The 18,780-nt window shown below is 60.2% G+C and overlaps 1 protein-coding gene across 1 annotated transcript in view; it reads right to left on the bottom strand.

The window, feature by feature from the left end:
- Nucleotides 1–132: 132 nt before the first annotated feature.
- The window catches only part of Ppp2r2c (protein phosphatase 2 regulatory subunit Bgamma), a 100,789-nt gene continuing 82,141 nt past the window's right edge, over nt 133–18,780 (bottom strand). Inside the window, exons 7-10 of the mRNA XM_048783971.1 lie at nt 13,452–13,616; nt 7,053–7,222; nt 5,671–5,762; nt 133–2,276 (exon numbers count right to left, since the gene is read on the bottom strand). Coding sequence (XP_048639928.1) covers nt 1,985–2,276; nt 5,671–5,762; nt 7,053–7,222; nt 13,452–13,616 — 719 coding nt within the window. The 3' untranslated portion in view covers nt 133–1,984. The remainder of the gene's footprint in view (nt 2,277–5,670; nt 5,763–7,052; nt 7,223–13,451; nt 13,617–18,780) is intronic.

The raw sequence follows: 18,780 nt of genomic DNA, 5'->3' as shown, positions 1-18,780 counted from the left end.
CCCCCCCCGCCGCCTCTTGCACACGCTCTGTGAGCCACAGTCTGCTTCAGGCAGGGGCATCTTCCCGGGACCCAAAGACAGACTTTTCTTCCAAGACGATCTTTTTCTGTCTTTCTCTTCTTTTTGGTTTGGTACCCAAAGTTTAAAACCGAAGAAGTGAGGACGGAGGAACTGCACTTAAGAACCCCCTTTGAAGATGAAGATCAGGTCAATGTTAACCCTGTGGCTGGACAGTGACTGCTAGCTTCAAAGGCAGGCTTCAAGGAAGGAGGCCAAGGTCCCCCAGCTGAGTGCTGGGCTTCGGCGTCCACAGATCACTATACACTCACCACATTCTCGAACCTCTTCACAGGGCAGGAAGGTCACCTGATCCTTCGATTGTTAAACTGAATTAGGATAAATATGTACATATAATACTGTCCAGGCTGCCTGGATTTTGTAGTGACATATAAACAAACATTCTTCATTCACATTGTTAAAAAAAAAAAAGTAAAAGAAAGACCAGTGGACCCATTTCTGTGTGTGAATAACATGGCTGGAAGTGAGAGGACATGCGTTTTGTGCTTTCACACACACACACGTTTTCCGTAATGCACTGAGACCCCAGCGGAGTCTGTTTCCTGGGTTGCGGTCCAAGTCGTAAGGGATGCAGCTGGGTTCGGCCGGCTCCCGCTGCTCCCTGCTCTCTCAATGGAGATGCCCAGCCACATGGTCCTGCCGAATTCCACGGGAGGACACTGCAGGTCAGGGCTCTGGTCTTGGCAGAGCAGGGTTGACATCCTCTGAGTGTCCTCTGGGACTGTGTGTGATCCTCAAAGAAAATATCCTAATGGTCACGACATGCATGGTCCTGTCTTTGGGAGGAGGAGCAGGTACGTCCCAGGTGGAGCCCAGAGTCCGTGGAGGAACAGCTCACAACCTCGCCACCCAGAGAGAGCAGCCACCAGCTTCTCCATCTTCCCTGTCACACAGATGCCTACTCTCCTCTTCATAAGATGGAGAGGTGTCCCCTTCCAGAACCTTCCATCAGAATGGTGGCCCATAAAGAGCCTGTGAGAAGACCCAGAGGGATCCCTGACCCTACCACTTAGTGGGTGCCTGCCTTGGGCAACTGGCCTGTCTGCTCAGAGCCTCGGTGTCCCCATGTACAAAAGAGGATGGTACCGCTCACCTTTATCCCTACCCACAGCCCCTTGCAGCAGGGCACTCGGGAGCAGTTCTGCTTGTGGAGGAAATGAACAGACACCCACCTCGAGGTCGAGAGAGGAATAATACAGTCCACAGGCTGCAGCCAGCGTCTGTTCAGGCAAAACGTCCATGAGTGTGGAGGGAAGAGGTGGAGGTGCCGCAGCTCAGGCCAGGTGCACCTCTGGCTTGTGCCACTCCCAGAAGCAACAGCCGCTCTGCTGGGCAGAGGCAGATGATGAGGAGAGGGTGCCAGGCCCACGCTTCGTCTCAGGAATCCGGACCAGCTGGCCTGGGCTCACGACCATTCAGAGACCAGAGCACAGAGCCTGCATCTGCAAAGTCTCAGCAGGAATTCGCCACCTGAGACCCAGGTGGGACCGTCTGAGACGGGCAAGCTGCTCCATTCACAGTCCAAAGAGCCCGACGTCCCCAGAGCCAGATCAGGGACCAGCTCCTGCTCCTCCTGGAAGGACCTGCGGGCATGAAAAATTAACCCAGACACATGAAAAGTTCTAAAAATGTGGAAAGACCGCAGGCCGAGGCAGGAAGGTTCCTGAATGAAGGGACCCTGAAGTGAGACTCGGCAGTCACGCCCATTTTACCACCTGTGGCCCTGAGTCCTTTCTTCTCTTAAATGGTCATCATCACGACGCTAGTCTAGGGAAACTGGGGGGAACAGGCCCAAGTCACCCGTGTCCCCCATGGCCACCTCTGGAGTTGACCTCCCTCCTGCACTGCTGCTGAAGGTCGGGGACAATCTGCAAGAGTCGGGCTGGGACAGCCAGGGCATTGTGTGCTAGTGCATGTCGGAGTTGACCTTGTCCTGGAAGATGTAGAGGTTGTTGGTGGCCGCGATGGCGATGATGTTCTCGGCTGGGTGCCAGGCCGTGTGCAGGATCTTCTTGGTGAAGTCCAGGCTGTCCACGCTGATGTCGTCCCGCCGCCGCTTGCCACCCACGCACACGCGCCGCGGCTTGAGCACGGCCCTGGGCTTGCTGCTCTCCCTCGAGGCCTCCAGGGTCACGTCCCTCTTGGTGTTGCGGTCAAACATGCGGAAGAAGTTATTGTAAGCCCCCGTCATGATGACACTGCGGGACAAGAGGGGTCAGTGGTGGGGGAGAGCGAGCACCCCACCGTGGCCAGCGTCCCTGGAAAGAGCCACCCTGCCTCCCGCCACCTTTCCCTAGGTCTCCTCTGCGCCTCTCAGCTGCTATCACTACGCAGACTTTGGGGCAGGGGCCGAGACCCCAACATAGCAGAAACCCCCCTCTGGGCATTCCCCTGGGTGCAGGCCAGGCAGCCCTAAAACTTGCAACTGCAGAGGGAAGGACACTGAGGCGGCCGGGCCAGGCACTCAGCTGGGCAAGGCCTCTGGACCTCCCACCCGCCTCCTCAGGCCCAGGCGCCCTGCTCCCAGGAGCCATAGCTGTAGAGAGGCTGCAAGAGGCTCAGTGCCCCTGTGTCTCCAGCTCCCTGATGAGGGTCTGCACTCTCCACGCCCCCTGTCCTCTCCCCTCTCCTAACTAGGACTTCTGCCTGCGGAGGGAACTGCTAAGAGTACACACAGAGTAAGACCCTGGAGGGGAGAGTGCGCAGGCCTGGGCCCAGGGGAGGCCAGAGCAGCTGTGTGTGGGGAGGTACCTGGAGAGGAGGAGGGGCCTCCAAGAGCCATGAGGGGTGCAGAGGTTTGGCCTGCACCCCCCGGGAGGTGCTGGCCCCACAGGGCTCTCTCCTCTTGGAGGCCGAGCTGTGCTTCTGAGGCAAGCTCCTCCCAAGCACCGTGCGGGGACAGGACGGGCGTCCCGTGGGGCTCAGGAACCTGGCCCATGGCCCTGGATGATGGTATACCCAGGCTGCAGGGGACATGTCTCTCTTATCAAGGCTTCCTTCTCATGGGAGGACTGTGCCACAGTGGAGGCCTTGCCTGTCACCTCCCTTCCACCCAGCTGGCTCTGAGGGACAAGGTGGGCAGTGAGCCACAGGAGGCTCCTCTGTGGGTGTCCCTGGGGCACCCAGGCCCACCTGGTGAGGGTTCACTCAGGGTCTCAATGAGAGCACATGCCAGTGGTGACCAGAGGAGTCTGAGGAACAAGCACTTATGGATAGTTTTGGAAGGTTCCAAGGGTACCACAGGGGAAGTGCAGTGCTCTGGGACTGGTAGGTTTAGGGTTTCGCGTCACCTGTGACCTGCAGGCCTGTGGCAAGAGGAGGGGGAGTCACCAGGGAGAGAAGTGGGGGAGGAAGATAGGGAGGAAGAAAAGGAGAGAGGGGCAGAGAGAGAAAGGGAGAGGGAGGGACAGGCAGATTAAGGGTCATTTCATGCCTTACTGGGACCTCAGAAAGTGGCTGTGTCTGTGTCACTCTGGAAGAGGGGTGGGGGCTGTGAAGGTGATGGAAGGGGGACTGTTGGGGGTTGTCATCCCAGCAGGGAGGAGGAAGGGCAGAGGGGAGGCAGGGGGGCAGACGTGGGCAGGACAAAGAAGAGAGGTCCCCAGGATGCGGCCAGCCCTGGGGAGCCCTGCTGCACTTCTCCAGGGAGACGAGGCTTGTCCGAGCCTTGCAACCAGAGATGCTCCAAGAGGACAGGCTGCAGAGGGCTTCAGGGACAGGAATGTGTTGGAGCTGTCACAGAGGGCAGCAGGATTCTCCCACGGGTGACCAGGGAGAACACAGGCCTGCCAACTGTGTGCACAGTCGCAGATGAGCCACCCGGCCAGGGCTCACAAGATAGCCATGGACGGCCAGGCTTTATTAGTGTCACTTTCCAGGTGGGCAGACTCAGGGGCCCAGCGACTTAACAAGGCACTCTCCAGAGGAAGCCACCGTGTGCCTTGCTGGAATGGGTGGGTCACTGCAGGGCTGTCGCCCAACACAAAATGTGGCACCAGCAGCTCCTCACTGCCCCTCTGTCCAGTGGGGGCTCAGCTTCCCATTAGCCAGGGAGCACGGCTGCGGGCCGTGGGCTTGATTTTGCTTCATTGTGCAAGAATGGGGTCCTGGGGCAGCATAGCTTCTCCCTGAGCCCCCGAAGTCCCAAAGGGCAGCATGGGATCCCAGCCACCGGCAGGCCAAGCTCAGAGGTGGCCCGGTGCCTCTGTGCCCCAGAAATGCGATAAGCCCTTGGCTGAATGAGGGCTGCACTCGGACTGAACCCCAGCCCACCCCACCTCAGGGCTCCGTCTAGTCCTGGTCAGGAGGCCAAGAGGACAGAGGCCATGGGAAAGCCCGTGTAGGTGGCAGGACAGGAGAGGAACACCCAGGGGGCTACGGGGGGGCATGGGAGGACCCCAGGGCTTCCTGCAGGAAGCCAGGAGGAGCCGCCCAGGAGCAGAGCACTCAGGGCGGGTTCCTGGGGGCGGGAGCAGGAAGCAGGGATGGGTGGGGACCACCAGGGCCGGGACAGCTGGCCTGAAAGGTGCACCCCACAGGAAGTGCTGGGTGGGGAACAGGACAGCTGAGCCCCAGAGGCCACGCACCAGCCACTGGAGCTCAGCACTTCTGGCTCTGGGTGCAGACGTCGCCAGGTCACAAGCGCCCCCTGGTGCCCGTGTGGAGGAAGGACATGCCTAGTAGCTCAGCACCAAGTCCCTCTCCTGAGATTCTCACTGCACCTCCCAGGGTTCACCAGGGAGTCCCCAAGTGTGGGAGGGCCACAGGACAGGAGGGTCTGAGCACTCCCACCTCCTCGGGGTGGGGTCAGTCCACAGGCCAGAGAGGGTCCTGGGGGGGCCATCCTGGCTTTCTATGCGTCCTTCAGTGGACCCCCTGTGACTACCGGGCTGGCCACTGCACACAGCTCTGGTCGGAGGCCCTGCAGGCAGCTCTGCCCCAGGACATCAGCAGGCCCAGGGGCTCCTGTTACCACTGGCTCCGCCCACCTGGGGCCAGGCCTGCCTCCTTGTGGCTTCCTCCTAGCCCTGGTCCAGTCGCTGTCCAGCACTCTTCCCAGCCCTGTGTCCAAAGCCACAGCAGGTCACAGCCCAGCCCCTTCCAGGACTACAGCAGCATGGCAGCCCTCAGCAGCTCAGGGGGCCGACTGCCCAGTAGGAGGTGTGTGGCAGGGGCCACCCACGTGAGTGGACAAGCTGGGCCATGCCCCTGGACCCCGCCCCTTCTCCCCACTGCATGGATGGATAATGGAAGGCCTGCTCAGGGCTGCGGCCAATGGTGGCCACAATGATGGCGGGAGCAGGGGCCAGGTGGACCAATGGTCACTGCTGTAGAGAAGTGAGGCCGTCTTGGGGCCCATAGGTGTGGACAGATGGCAGTGACCAGGTGGCATATGCTTCTGCCTCATGGAGAAAAGGCACTAGGGTTCAGCCATCACGCGTGATGGCCCCAGGGTGTGGCCTCGCACCGACACCTTCACTCAGCGAGGCGTGTCCACCCCGGACGGTTGCCCCAATCGCCCCAGTCGCCCGCTGAGCTCCTGCAGGTCGAGAACACTCCTGCCACATGCAGGGCGGCCAAGGCTGGGCTCACCTGTCACTGCCGTTCCAGGCACATTCAAACTTGTCGAAGATGCAGTCATTCTCGTACAGGGAACAGAGCTTGCTCCGAAGGTAATCATGGACCTGGTGAGAGGAGGGCCAGGTGAGAGCAGGGACAGGGACGACATCACAGGAACTGGCCGCTCCTGGGCTGCCCTCCCCAGACTCCTCGTGGTGGAGAGAAAGAGCCCTGTTTGCAAGGTGCTGCAGGTGGCCCAAGGGACCCTGCTCCCCACGAAGCCTGGCACATGGTTCGTCATGTGCTGTGTCCCCAGCCGGTCTGAGACCCACAAGAGACTCCACACCCCCCTCTCAAAGCGCCTGAAATCGAGGCGTGTGCTTCACGGGTCTGCACTGACCACAGGGTCATGAAAGGCATGGTTTGTCCCTGTCCCATAGCCTCTGCTATTTCTAGAGGGACACAGAAGAGCCTATCCCTGTCCAGGGTGTGCAGTGGGGGTGGAGTGGGGGCTCAGTACCTCACCCGTGGCCAAATAAGAGGCCGTCACCAGGAGATGCTCCATGGGCACGTGGCCTCCAGGGGCACTGCTCACACGGCCCAGCTCAGCCTCGGAGTGCCCTGTCTTCTGAGCTCTGTGCTCCTTCCCAGTCCCCACCCCTGTGCCTAACAAGACACGCCCCTCCCAGGCCTCTGCGAGGGAGCCGGGTGTGGGTCACTGAATCAGGGTCGCCTCCCTCGTACCCCAGCCCCTTAGAGCTCGGGCTTCCCTTTCTGCAGGAGGGCTGACAACACCCTCTTCATAGGGGCAGTAAGGAATGGAGGTGACCCCATGTGTGGCAGATGTGACACCCCATGCACTCATCCCAGGTGACGCCATGAGGATCCAGCTGGGCTTCTGGTGGGTGTTTTCTGGCTACATCTGCATGACCAAATCCTGCTCATGCCTCCAGGTCTAGTACAAATGCCTCCTCTTCCAGGAAGCCTGCCCCCGCAGCTCCACGTGCGAGTCTAGCACCCCGTGAAGCTGGCCGCCCACCCACAGGCTCTGCATGGACCGTGGGAGGAAGGACACACACGCACACCCTTCCCAGGGAGGCGCCGGCTCTCACCCTGCACCGGGCCCACAGCCCTGTGCTGAGGCCTAGAGGCGTGCCCACTCCCTGCCCGCTCCCCGCTCCCCTGCCCGCTCCCTGCCCCGGCTGCTCCCGGGGGAGGGCAACGCTCTCCTCACTTAGCAGGAGGACTGCAGATGCTGGAGGAGGGGTGCACCCTGCACCCCGCATTAGACCCAGCCTGAAGTCCATCTTCGTTTTCACCATCTCCTCCTCAAAACCGAGGCCCCAGGTGCAGCGACATTTCCTGTGGGACCCCACCTGTGGAGCGGCCTGAGGTCTTCAGGCGGTGGCACCCACCTGGTAGGTCTCTATGGGCCTCGCCTCCATGTTCAGGTCCCAGACCTTGACCGTGAGGTAATCCCGTGTGAGCATGTAGCGGCCGCTGTGGCTGAACTTCACGTCTGACACCGAGGAGATGATTTCCGAGAAGAAGGAGCGGTTGCTGGGGTCCTCGGGTTCCTCAAAGACTGCAGAGAGAGTCGGTCACTGTCACTGGAGTGCCCAGCCCATGGGTCAGAGGGCCAGGAGACTGTTTCCACCCTGGGCCCAGCTGTCTGTCTGTAGGTCATTTGTTCATTTGTCAGACCTACAACCAAACATAACAGGCACTGGCCCAGCTATCACCCAGCAGAGGAAGAACCGGCACCTAAAAGGGCTCATTTGTGGGAACAGTGACACGTTTATCCTGTGTCAGATTCTGTGAAGTCTTCCCTTATATTACCTCATCTAATCCCTGAATTAAAGTATCAAATTGATACCCTAATTATCCCCCATTTTATAGCCAAGAAAACCCAGGCAGACACTGAAAACCAGGCCGGGGGGGTCAGAGCTGGAGAAAGTGGTGACTCTGAACCCAGATCTACTCTCCAGTGCTGCCCTCTGCTGCCTCCTACTGGTGACGTCCAGCACCGGATCGCAAGGGTGGCCTGACAGGATCCTGCCCTAGGCTGGGCACTGCTGTGGCTTCAGAGGCCTCTCCCCACCTTGAGGGAGACCAAGGGCTGCTCACCCGTGATGCCTGCTGGTCCCTGCTGCACGTCAGTTGGTCTCCCCATCTCCTCCACACGGCAGGAGCCTCGTCTCCAGACAGCCATCCCCAGACCCTCCAGCCTGCCTCCACCCAACCCATGGCTCCAGCAGGCTCGTGAGGAGAGGACGTGACCCTCTCCTCCTGGGCCAGCCCACCATGCTCTGAGCACTGCGTCTCTGCCCCGTGCTAACAGGCTAGCCCCCAACTGGTCCCCAGTTTCCAACCTCACTCCTAGTCTGTTCTCCACTTGGCCACCAGGGGGAGCCTGCCGAACACTCAGGCACCCTGTGGCTCTGTCCCTTCAGAGTAAGGGACGCTCTCCCCGTGAAGCCTGTCCATGTGGGACTTCCTCCACCCGTGCCCCTGGCCTCCCCTCCCACGGGCCCACTTCTCTGCCTCACCAGCCTCAGCATCCAGCTGCAGGGCCTGAGCACTGGCTGCTCCCATTTGGGGGCAGCTGGGTCTGACTCTGCCCCCAGACTGCTGGGGGGACAGGCCATCTGGCTTTTCTGCTTCCATGTGCAGGGTCAGGGATGCGCCTTGGGAGCCCCCACGCAGCCCCGCCAGGTGAGCCTGGCTCACCCACAATTCCCCTGAGTTTTCAGCCTTCAGCATTTCTGGGGAGTCAGAAGGAGCTGCGGCTGGTGGCAGGAGACAGGGATCCACCTGACTGTGTGACCTGGGCCAACGTCCTAACCTCCCGATGCCTTAACGTGGTAGGCGGCAGCAGCCTCTAAAGATGTCTGCTCTCTGCTCCCGGGAGCCTGTGCACACGGAGAAAGGATCTGAAGGCAGGGATCCTGGATTTCCACCCTGTGACGACACAGGGACCTCTGAGAGGGAGGCAGGAAGCTCACGGCAGAGGAAGAGAGGGAGGAGAGACAGAGCACAGAGGAGGGTGAGGGGAGCCACGGGATGGGGAAGGCAAGGACCCTGGAGGCTGGGGACGGACTCCGCCCGAGGCCCTAGGAACCCGTGCCGCCGGCCTCCAACTCCCCGACCTCTAGAGCTGTGTTGTTTCAAGCCACAGAGGAAAGAGCAGCCTCCCAGGCTCTTGTGGCAGCAGCGGGGGTGGGATGACCCCCAGCTCCATCGGTGAGATGCACCACCCTGCCCTCCTCCGGGCAGCTCCGGGACTTGATGGACGCCCACCCGGAGCAGCGCGGGCTGTGCCCCAAGCTGTCAGCAACATGAGCTGGGGTTCTCCCTGTGCCCACTACCAGCTGGGCATGAGGTCTGGTCCCACCAAGGGTCTGGACTGCCACCACCCATTCTGCGGAGCCTCTGCTCCAGGCCCGCCCCACCCCTTCCGCAGCTATGCTGTCAAATGCAGAAATAACTGTCTATTCTGAGGACTCACAGAGGGTTGTTTCCATGGCTACCCTGCCACATCGCCTAGCAGACAAAAGACCCTGGTTTCTAGTGCGGAGAGAAGCTGGAGCCATGTACCAGAGAGCAGGGCAGCCCAAGCGCCCTCCCACCTCGATGCGGAGGGTCTAGGAAGCTACTGTGCTTCTCGGACCTTTGGTTTCCTCATCTGTCTGACGCGGAAATAAACACCCACAAGTGGTCCAGGACTCCGGTCACAGTGTGAATGAAAATCGCAGGTTTGTCCTGTTAGGAAGTGATGACATGAGCATGTCTCCCTGAGGGGTCGCTCCCAAGCTGAGTTTTGAGCAGTAAGTGGACAAACAGATACAAGTGGGAGTCAGGAGCTAGTCCATCTCCAGGTCTAAAAACGTTAGCTAAAGTAACAATCATTTGTGTTCTGATCAAAAACAGCCACCACCACTGCCAATCAGGAATCAGCTGCCTGCTTAGTTCCCTGCCTCAGGACCATGCACGGCCTGGTCACAGCAGGCAGCGGGGCGACACCCAGCCCTCACCCCGCATTTACGGCAAACTAAATGAGACGAGGAGAGCGAGCTGAGAAGGCGTCTAGAGCAGGAACCAGCCTGTCACCAGATCTGAAGAGAAAGCTCCCGGGGCTGAGGCTGTGGCCAGAGGTAGAGGCTGCCTGGCATGCCCAGGCCCTGGTCCATCCTGGCACACAAAAGAGAGAGAGCGAGGTATTCCATCCATGCAGGCTATCGAGTTTGAGAATAAAAAATCCTGGAAATTTTTAAAATACAGAATTAACTGTAATAGAAAATCTGCATGAACCTCATAAACCACTAATCAAAAGGAAATAGACCTTTAAAAAAAAATTCTCAAAAAAGACATTAGAGTCAGCCAGGTGCAGTGGCCCACACCTGTAATCCCAGTGGCTCCAGAGGCTGCAGCGGGAGGATCGAGAGTTCAAAGCCAGCCTCACCAACGTGAACTGCTAAGCAACTCAGTGAGACCCTGTCTCTAAATAAAATACAAAACAGGGCTGGGGATGGGGCTCAGTGGTCAAGGGCCCCTGAGTTCAATCCCTGGATAGGTTCATACGTGAGCTTCATGAAGACGCCAGGGGCAGGTTTACTCTACCAATTTCCAGAAAGAGGAAGACAGAGCTACCCAGATCGCTGTAGGAAATCAAATAACCTTAACAAAACTGGGCAAAGAATAGGGAAAGAAAATTAAAGGCCAACTTCACCTAGGAGCATGCACAGAGGCCTATATAAAACCAGCAATGTGCACATGGCCGCCTGTCCACAGGCCAGGAGGGGCCTGGACACCAGGATGCTCCCAGGAAGTCATGGGCAGCCAGAAAACAGGCCACAGGGATGTCTCCGGGGGCACCTGGCCACATGTCACCAAGCACCCTGCCAACCAATGTTCCGGAAGACCCACATCATTCCCTGAACACCTCGCTCTTCGGAACCTAGTGCATTATGGGGAAGGGTCTGCCAGGGCCCCAAAGCAATGCTCCCTGCAGCCCTGGAGGATGGGGCGAGAACGAAAATTGGATTGAGTCATGGAAAAGAAAGCTCCGTGCCTCCTACTCTCAGGTTTGCCTGTGACTCAGACCAGGCTGGCTCACCACCAGGAGCTCAGCGGTCACGCGGCCGGAATCCATGCTTCTAGCCCAGCTCAGGAAGCACACAGGTGCTCCCGCACACCCGGGGGACCAGGGTGACACGGGCTGCGGAAGCCTAGGGGCTCTGATTTCCACCCACCCCCCACAACAATGGAGCAGCATGGCACCAAGAGTCTCTGTGCCCCTCTGTGCCCCCTTCCCACCCACGTTCGCTGATTCAAGGTTTGAACCTGTTAAACACCAACAGAGAGAAAAACAGGAACAGCGTGTCAACCGTGCTCGGTGGCCAGTGGCCTGTCCTGGCCCCGTCCTTTCCAGGGTTCCCCTGCTTCCCTCTCTGGCCAAGCGCTCGTTGCCCTTTTGTCCCCCACTGAACCTCCTCACAGGAGCATTTCCACATCATTTAAAAATCCTCTAAAACAATATCAGAACAAGGTGACCGAGCAGGGCTCCATAATGCAGGTGTCCACGTCACCGAGTAGCCCTTTGCTGTCCTGGACACGGGGTGTGTCAGCTCCTGTCCTGTAGGAAGGATGTGCCCCGGAGCCTCGGCTTCCCTCCACGTGGTTCCGAGGGAGTCGGGGCCTGGACCCGTCTGTTCCCGTCTTACTCTGTGCCCTCTGAGGCAGAGCTGAGCACAGGCCAGGCTCGGGGGATGCGGGGCTGAGGCAGCAGCAGTGGGCACAGGTGGCGGCCCAGCCTGCTGGCACCCCGATGCTCAGACTCTGTGGACTGCTGTGGTGCTCGGCAAGTTCAGGCCACTGGTCAGTGACCTTGAGGTGGGGATGCACCTGCAGTGCCCCAGTGGGCCCAGTGTGACCAGAGGGCCTTCATAAGGCAAAGAGGGAGGCAGAGTGGCTTTGGAGAGGGTTTGGGGGCAGCCTCTCGAAGCTGGTGAGAGCAGGGAAGGGCTCCTCTCCCAGAGCCTGTGGAGGAGCCAGCCCTGCCCTGGTGACACCCGACCTGGGGCAAGGAGGCCGTGGTGTCACACTCCGACCTGCGCGCAGAAGAGAATAAACTTGTGTTGCGCTAAGCTGCTCCCTGGGGTTGTCCCCTGTGGCAGAGCAGGGGACAGCTCCATCTGGGCCTGGTTGTGGGCCAGCACTGCCCACACTCCTCAGGTGGCCTCTGGCCTCCCCTCTGTCCTGTCCACACACTGATATCTCAAAGGCCTAGGCCTCTCCCTGGCCTCCAGGCCTTCACGTCTGGCTGCCTGCTGGACCGTGCTCCCGGGAGCCTAGTGTGCAGATGTCCCACTCACAGGTGGCCTGCCACCTCTCCAGGCCAACCCCCCTCACCACCGCTTGAGCCTGGGAGTCCCAGGCCCGGCGCAGCCCATCTCACTTGGAGCACACTTGACCTCTCACCCTTGGCCTGACCTGCGGGCGGTGGCCTGAGCCACCTGCCCCTGCTCTACTCTGATTCGCCTCCTGCCCTCCTTCCCGCGCTCCCTCTGGCCTCCTGCCTCTGCCCCGCACAGCCCTGCTCAGGACCACCTTCTCCCCACTCCCGCGGCTCACTCCGTCGGGGTCTGTCTTGCCGTACCCTCGTTGGCTTCTGTCCCTGAACTTGACACTGTGGCCTAGGAACGTGTTCACTGTCTCCCTAACTCAGACGCAAGCCCCTGGCGGCATGGAGCGTGGGCAGGCCTGGAGGAGAGTGGTGGTGGCCAGGAGCAAGCGACAGAGCTCAGGGAGGGAGAGGGGACAGGAGGCTTCAGCGCCTGAGCCTGAGTCCCCAGGGCGGAGACAGGATCCACACTGACTACCCATGACACGTGCACCCAGGGGAGAGTGTGACCCACCCTCCACCAGCCACCGACTGGCCTCACTCACTCAGGAAGTGTGTCTTTCCAGACACTGTTAATAGGCACTGGGGATGGATGGGGAGGTGGACCAGAGGGACACGGCCCCTGCTCTCCCAGCAGGGGTGCAGCCTGCTACTCCACAGGAAGGGAGCCTGATCCTGCCTCCAGGGGCCTCTGGAGACCATGTGGCAACTGGGGCCACAGCCAGCACCAGGCAGCCCAGCCCCCCATGCTCAGTTCTGGGGGCCAGGCTCAGCCGAGTGTTCTGAAGGTGGGCCGTGGTGGCTGTCTTGCTGAGGGCTTGTTCCCCTGGGCCTCCTCCAGGGCACCCTCTGGGGGGCTCCAGGATGAGGGGGCCACACATTCCACACCCAGCCTCTGAGGGGCTCGGGCTGCAGGGGAAGAGGGAGCAGCCCCCAGGGAGCTCTGCAAGGGAAAAGGATGCGGCCCAGGATGGGCAGAGCAGGGTCCTGGCCCTGTGTGGCGTCAGGGGAGGGCCCCCGAGGAGGTGCCATTACAGCAGCATCTCCTTCACTTTTGCGTCTCCTGGCCCTGGCCCTAGAGTCCCAGACCCTGGAGCTGGGCGGCTCCTGGGCAGCAGGACCAGCAGAACAGCCCGGCCCACTCCGGCCGCCCCCAGCTCCAGGACGGGCCGTGCAGCTCGCCCCCCCGCCTCTGCNCTCTAATGTCTTTTTTGAGAATTTTTTTTTAAAGGTCTATTTCCTTTTGATTAGTGGTTTATGAGGTTCATGCAGATTTTCTATTACAGTTAATTCTGTATTTTAAAAATTTCCAGGATTTTTTATTCTCAAACTCGATAGCCTGCATGGATGGAATACCTCGCTCTCTCTCTTTTGTGTGCCAGGATGGACCAGGGCCTGGGGTGGCACTTACGCTTGGAGTGCTTGTCACACAGGGCTGCCGCCCGCATGTCGCAGAGCCGCAGGGAGCCCTTGCTGCTGCTGTAGACGAAGAGGTTGCAGTGGTGGGGGTGGAACTCCGAGGCCGTGATCACCTCCGTGAGGTCCTCCATGTTGGCCGGCTTGATGTCCACGATGTCTGGGGGCAAGGTCAAGGAAGGGCAGCAACGGCACCCTGGCTGCTCCGCCTTTCCCTGTCCCCAAGGCCCCCAGGACAAGGCTGTGCACCTCTGTTCCCAGGACCCCTGGACAACACCGCAGCAGAGGCCCCTGAGCCACAGAGCTGCATGGGGCAGTGCCTGCTGCCCCCCTTTCATGCGGTGTCCACTTTCCTTGCAAAGCTGGGCCCACTGCCTCCCTCCCACCCTGAGCCCTCTCCCCAGTGGCTCCCAGCCCCTACCATTGTTGAGCAGAAGGAGATTTTGTTGTGCATCTATTACATACTCATCTTGGTGAAGGATTCAACATCTCTGTCACTCTAACTGTGTCTGAAACCAAGCCTGTGGGCCTCTGTCCCCTCCCCCAGCTCCTTTCCCCTCTGCCCATGGCATCGGGGTCTCCTGTAGGGAAAGCACCTCTTTCCTTTCTGGGCCAGCTCCAACTTGTGCCTATGTGCAGGCTGGGGAGTCGCAGGCCCCAAAGCCTGGGTCTCTCAGTGGCCCAGGACAGTGGCTGTCACAGCCAGAGCACCTGGGGAGAATCTTGCCCTTGCAAAGGATGCTGGGCACAGTGGACACTGTAAGGCAACTCTGTGAGCGGGCTTGGTCTCCATGGCCAGGACCTGGGAGCCCTCTGAGCAGGGCCCTGGAGCCAATGGGCAGTGCTGCCCTCTGAAGCCAAAGCCAGTGACTCTGGGCAGCATGGTGTCCTACAGGCCGTGGGCATCCCACTGGGTTGGGGCCACCAGGTCCCTGGACCCCCAGGTCCTGCTGCCTCACTCTTCATGGAAGCCATTGGGTATGTGACGGAGCTAATGACTGAGAAGGGATGCCAACCCTGCTGAATTTCATTTAATCCCCCAGGACAGGCCTGACAGTGGGCTCCTGGTCAGGGAGGTGCCGTGGCAGAAGCCCCAGGGCCCAGCAAGGGCAGCCTCCACTCGCCCGCACGGCCACGCGTGTGCAGGCCACAGCAACCACCTGGATGGCTCTAGCTTTGGGCAACCAGGTCAGAAGCCAGAGGCCCTGGGCTGGGCATCAGGGCCTGGCTGTCTCCGGAGCAGGCTGCCACATGGGAACCTCACCTCTGCCCTGCAGCCTGTCTCCATGTCTGCAGAACGAGGGGTGGGCGTGAGCAGGGAATGCCCTTTCCTCTAGAGGATGAACCCTGGCCCCTCCTCAGCTCCTGAGCGGCTGTGTGAACCCACGTGTGGGACCCTGCTGTTCAAGGCCCGCCTCAGGATGGGCCTCCCTTGGGAAGGGGCATAATCAGGTGCATTGAGAGCCCCTCCGCTTTCCCACCTGATTCCGCTCCAGCTGTCCGGGGGGCTCTGACTAACTCCCCATCACTCTTTGGCAGCTAAGAATCATATTCCCTACAAGAAAAGTTGTGGGGCACAGGAAGATTCAGGAGAGAGGAGCAGGTCACACAGACAGGACGAGAAGGACAGTGGGTAAAGTCCCCTCCTCGACTGAGCAATTATTTTCTCCAGAGCCCTGGGCTGAGGATGGCCCCCCAAAAGGTGTCCATAACCCCTAGAGAGTGGTAGAGTCATCTTATTTGGAAAGGGGGTCTTTGCAGATGTTATTCAAGATCTCGAGATGAGATCACCTTGAATTACCCAGGTGGGCCCTAAATCCAACACGAGCATCCTCATGAGACACAGAGGACAGTCACCAGAGGGGGAGGCCCTGCCAAGATGAGCCGGGGTCCAGTGATGCAGCTCCAAGGATGACTGACAGCTGCCAGGAGCTGGGAGAGATGAGGACGGGTGTCGCGCGCAGCCCTGGGAGGGTGAGTGCACCCCCTGTCCCCAGGATGAGGCCTCGTCACCCTGCAGGTTGGTGGCTGTGTGGATGCCCTGGCTGTTCAGCCCACCCTGTGGACCCTAAGCTGCAGCTAAGAGAATCAGTGGAGCTCAGAAATGGGGTGCACTCCACCCAAGAGTAAGTTCCTGGCTCTCCTGCAAGGACACGGGGCACCTGGTCACACGGCCTTCTACGGGTTTGCAGAGACCTTTATAGAAGCCCTCTGTCTCCTGCGGTCAGGGGCTCTGCATTATCAGAAGACCCATCCAGGGTCACACGAGCATGGAGGGCATCATGAGGCTGGTGACATGTGGGAGAGGGGTCCCCACATCCCTGGCTCTCAGTCCTCTAGCCTTGGCACACTCTCCACTCCACGGGTGAATCTGCCAACAGTCAGTGGGGCGAGGCCGTGAGATGAGGAAAGGTTCCCGGTTGGTTCTGGTGAAGAGCTAAGTGAGAACGGTGAGGACGTCACCCGTGCAGGCCAGGGCAGTGCGGCCATTCCAGTCACGCCCAGTGGGCCTTGGCGGAGATGCCAGGAGGACTAGCCTGGAGACACAGCGAGCGAATGCCACCCACCGGAGTAGAGAAGCTGCAGCCCTGCAGGAAGGGCTGCCCTCTCCCATCCACCCAGCAGGAGACGGAGGCGCTGGGTGGGCAGCACCACGCCTAGGACCATGCATGAGGCAGAGGCAGGGCTAGCCGGGCCGGGCTGGCCTGGAGCAGGCGCAGGTCTGCCCCGTGGCGGCCCTCCCTGTGGTCGGTGCCCCAGGGCCCTGATACTGGGTCTCGCTGGACTGGCTGGGGCCCTCAGCAAGGCAGGACCGAGTGCAGACAGATGTTGGACGGGAGGGAATCTGTGGCCTCTGGCTCCACTGATCAAGGGAGCAACGCGTGGCCATCCAGGTGCCTTGGCAGGAACCTGCTCTGCTCTCAGCACCGGAGACAGTTACCATGGCAACCAAGCAGCTGCAGGGAGGGAAGGAGCATCCTGCCCAGGGCCAGGCCACAGAAAGCCTCCCCCGCTGGCCTATCAGGGACACTGGGAGCGCAGGAGGCAGTCCTGGGAAAACTGCTTTCCTCAGCAAATCTCCAAAAGATGGCCTGGCCTCAAACGTGCGCTGAGCACTCAGGCCACCTCACGTCCACCCTGCCGGGCTCCCGCTGCCACAGCAAAATGCCACAGACAGCGGCTTGGACAGCAGGCGCTTGGCTCTCCTAGTCAAGGAGCCCAGAACCTCAAGCTCAAGGTGCCGGCTGGGCTGGTCCTCCCAAGGCCCGTCTCCTGGGCACGAAGGTGCCCTCTCCCTGCACTGTGCTCACAGCCCGGTGCCCGTGTGTCCCGATTTCTTGTTTTTAGAAGGACACCGGCAGTACTGGGGAGGGCCCACTCCACCCCATGGTCTGACCTTCACCCAGTCACTCCCTAAAGGCCTAGTCCCCACACAGTCTCATCCTAAGGTCCTGGGCTGCGATTGGTGTTTGCCTGGTGTGTAACAGCCTCGGAGTCAGAGACCAGACACCACCTAACAGCTGTGCGGCCTCTCAGAAGCCCAGCCTCTCCGCACCGGCCTCTTGTCCCTGGGCGGGGTGACAATGGCTCTGCAGGGCTGTAATGAGGTCTCATGAGATGACACACATGGGAAGGTTTGCACTTGGCTAAAGTTAAACCAGAATCGCGACCCGGAGTCCTTTACTCCCTCTGGGGACAAACAGAAACAAAACAAAAACTAAGTCGCAAAGAGTCCTCCAACCCGGGAGGACCTGGGTGGGCGCAGAGCTGGACCCCTGGGTCCTAAGAGCTGGGAGGGCAAGCCCATGCTGGGCCCAGCAGGCCTCTGTCCAGAGGAGAGAAGAGGGTGATGCGGGGAATCTGGGCAAGGGGGCAGCTTAGCAGATGCCCAGGGTGAGGGAGGGTGGGGTACAAGTGGCCCTGGAGCAAGGCTGGGGGTGGCAGGATCCATCCCAAGAGCAGCAGGCTGGGGGCCTGGGCTCCAGCCTGGGGTCACAGGGACTTCAGTGGGGAGCCTGAGATACCCCAAGGCCTGTCAGGAGGGATGGGACTCAGGACAGAGCCACTGGTCCCTTCTCCCAAGTCCTCGCCCTCAGCCACATGCTTCACAAAGCCTCTCCTCTGTCCTGGGTGGCACATTCTCCTTAGGAGCCAAAGCAGGAGCCAGGAGACACTGCCCCAGCTGCAGAGCTGGACGGGCAGCTGGAGGGACCTGGGGCCCTGAGAGGCCTTGGCAGGCGCCCACCTCTCTGAGCTCAGCTCCACCTCTGCCAAGTGGGGGGGAAGGTCACGCCCCTCTGACTCGCTGTCAGAGGTCACTGGATGGAGCTGCACAAGCTGTGCTCAGCCTCTGAGTCACCCCAGTGGCCACCATGGGGTGATGTCATTGTGAAGGAGAGGCCAAGTGGCATGACAGCTGGGTGCTAGGGCTCCACGTGCAGGCAGCCCCGGGGGAGCCCCTGCCATCTCCCCGCAGTGACTCGGGGCAGGTCTCCTAACCTGTGTGCTCAGCCACAGAGCTGCTGGGAGATTGCCTAAGGCACCAGGTGCCCTGTGCTCAGAACACCAGTGCTCAGGGCTGACAGAGGGCGGGTCAGTACCACGGACAGCGGCACCGAGCGGAAACCCTGCGCCTGCTCAAGGCCCCAGGACAGTGTGCCATCACGGTGTGCCATCAGCTGCCTTTCTGGGAAGAAGGGAGGCAGGTTTAGTCGTGTTTGTCGACATGGGTAGTGGACACTATCACCATGGCCCAGCTCATACTGAAGCCACGTCCCTGGACACAGGGGGAGGAGGGGGACCACCACTCCTACAAGCAAGCAGGGGCCAGGTTGGAGCTCAGGCATTCTTGACCCAGCACAGGGCCTGGCACAGCAGGAGGGTCCTTCCTTTGTTCCCTGCACAGAAAGATGGCGAAGCCCACAGACCTGTGTGCGCTGACCGGGGTCCTGAACCTCCCACCCCTCAGCTCCCCGCCCGCCTGTGGGAACCCGCTCCATGAATGAGAATCAGAAATCTGTTCCCGATGGAGGCTGGCGCAGTGCCCCTTCCAGCGTGAGGAATTGCTCAGGGGAGAAAAAATCGATTGAACTGTCTTTAAAATCCTCCGGGTGCTAAAAATAAAGCAGAGGTCCTCAGCTGCGGCCTCCTGGGCCATTTGTTACCTCTGAGGTGCATCGAACTCTAGAAGAATCGCCCAGTGCTGTCAGCCGCCTCAAGACATTGGTATTAAAGGACGCGAGGGGCTGTTTCAACAGAGGCTGAGCTGGCACCCTGACCAGCAGAGACGAGGAGGCTTTACGAGGACCGGCCTTAAATTCGGA

This window comes from Marmota marmota, unplaced genomic scaffold (assembly GCF_001458135.2).
Source record: "Marmota marmota marmota unplaced genomic scaffold, marMar, whole genome shotgun sequence".
NCBI lineage: Eukaryota > Metazoa > Chordata > Mammalia > Rodentia > Sciuridae > Marmota > Marmota marmota.
The sequence above is the reverse complement of the archived record's forward strand: the minus strand, read 5'-3'. Positions and strand labels throughout refer to the sequence as shown.